The sequence below is a fragment of the Neltuma alba genome, unplaced genomic scaffold, assembly GCF_004799145.2.
Source record: "Neltuma alba isolate B1F8T4 unplaced genomic scaffold, ASM479914v2 tig00010460_pilon, whole genome shotgun sequence".
NCBI classification, from domain to species: Eukaryota; Viridiplantae; Streptophyta; class Magnoliopsida; order Fabales; family Fabaceae; genus Neltuma; species Neltuma alba.
The window spans coordinates 1-1,087 of record NW_021635351.1 but is presented as its reverse complement, the minus strand read 5'-3'; the positions used below and the strand labels follow the sequence as shown (position 1 = coordinate 1,087).

General features: G+C 40.3%; 1 protein-coding gene across 1 annotated transcript; it reads left to right on the top strand.

Annotated features, from left to right (window-relative positions):
- The first annotated feature begins 433 nt into the window (after nucleotides 1-433).
- On the top strand, nucleotides 434-853 carry LOC114756720 (uncharacterized). Its single transcript, XM_028945655.1, has one exon. It carries the CDS (start codon nucleotides 434-436, stop codon nucleotides 851-853), a length of 420 nt encoding a protein of 139 aa, XP_028801488.1.
- The last annotated feature ends 234 nt before the right edge of the window (nucleotides 854-1,087 follow it).

The window sequence follows — 1,087 nt, the reverse complement described above, 5'->3', positions numbered from 1 at the left end:
GAGAAATCACCCAGGACAGTGTTAGGAATGCTATAGATGCCATAAGTTTAGACATATAGCTCGCAATTGTCCAGAGACGCGGCAGCAAACTCCTAGTTTCAAATCCACGGTGCTCGAGAGAGTTTTTGCTTTGACTAAAGAGGAAGCTGGTACGTCTCCTAATCTGATTAGAGGTACTGTCTCTCTTCAAGGACATGATATGCCTATGTTATTTGATTTTGGTGCCACTCATTCTTTTATTGCTGCAGAATGTGCTCAAAAGTTTAAATTTTCAATGCATGATTTGTCTTACATGTTGAAAGTGTCAACTCTAGCGGGAGCCACTGTGTTAACCACACAGACGTGTTTAAGTCTTGTGCTTAAATTTGAGAATCGTGAGTCTGTGATTGATTTGATTTGTCTACCCCTCAAGGGTATTAACGTGATTATTGGCATGGATTGGCTATCAGCAAATAATGCCATTTTAGATTGTAAAAGGAAGATGGTAACTCTTCCTTTGTGCACTACAATAGTTGAGGCTATTAATGGCCGTTTGTGGTTGTCTGCTACTCAAGCAACTAAGTGTATTCAGAAGGTTTGTCAGGCGTATGCTGTTTTCTTTTCCGTTAGTACAGATAAAGAAGTTGGTATAGAGAAAATCGAGGTAGTAAAGGAGTTTCCTGAGGTATTTCTTGAGGAAGTGTCCGGTTTACCTCCTGAAAGGGAAGTTGAATTCTCCATTGAGCTAGTACCAGGGACAGCTCCAATTTCTAAAGCACCGTACAGAATGTCACCTTCTGAATTGGCAGAGCTGAAAAAGCAAATCAAAGAGTTACTTGAAAAAGGATTTATTAGACCAAGTGTCTCACCATAGAGATCCCCAGTACTGTTTGTGAGAAAGAAGGATGGGAGCTTAAGATTGTGTATAGATTACAGGCAGTTGAACAAAGTGACTATCAAGAACAAATATCCTTTGCCTAGGATTGATGACTTGCTAGATCAACTAATGGGGTCAGCAGTGTTTTCCAAGATTGACTTAAGGTCTGGATATCATCAATTAAGAGTCAGAGCAGAGGACATTCCCGAAAATGGCCTTTCGCACTAGATA

Coding starts and splice junctions, on each gene's coding strand:
- LOC114756720 (XM_028945655.1), top strand. CDS start 434: ATGGATTGGCTATCAGCAAATAATGCCATTTTAGATTGTAAAAGGAAG.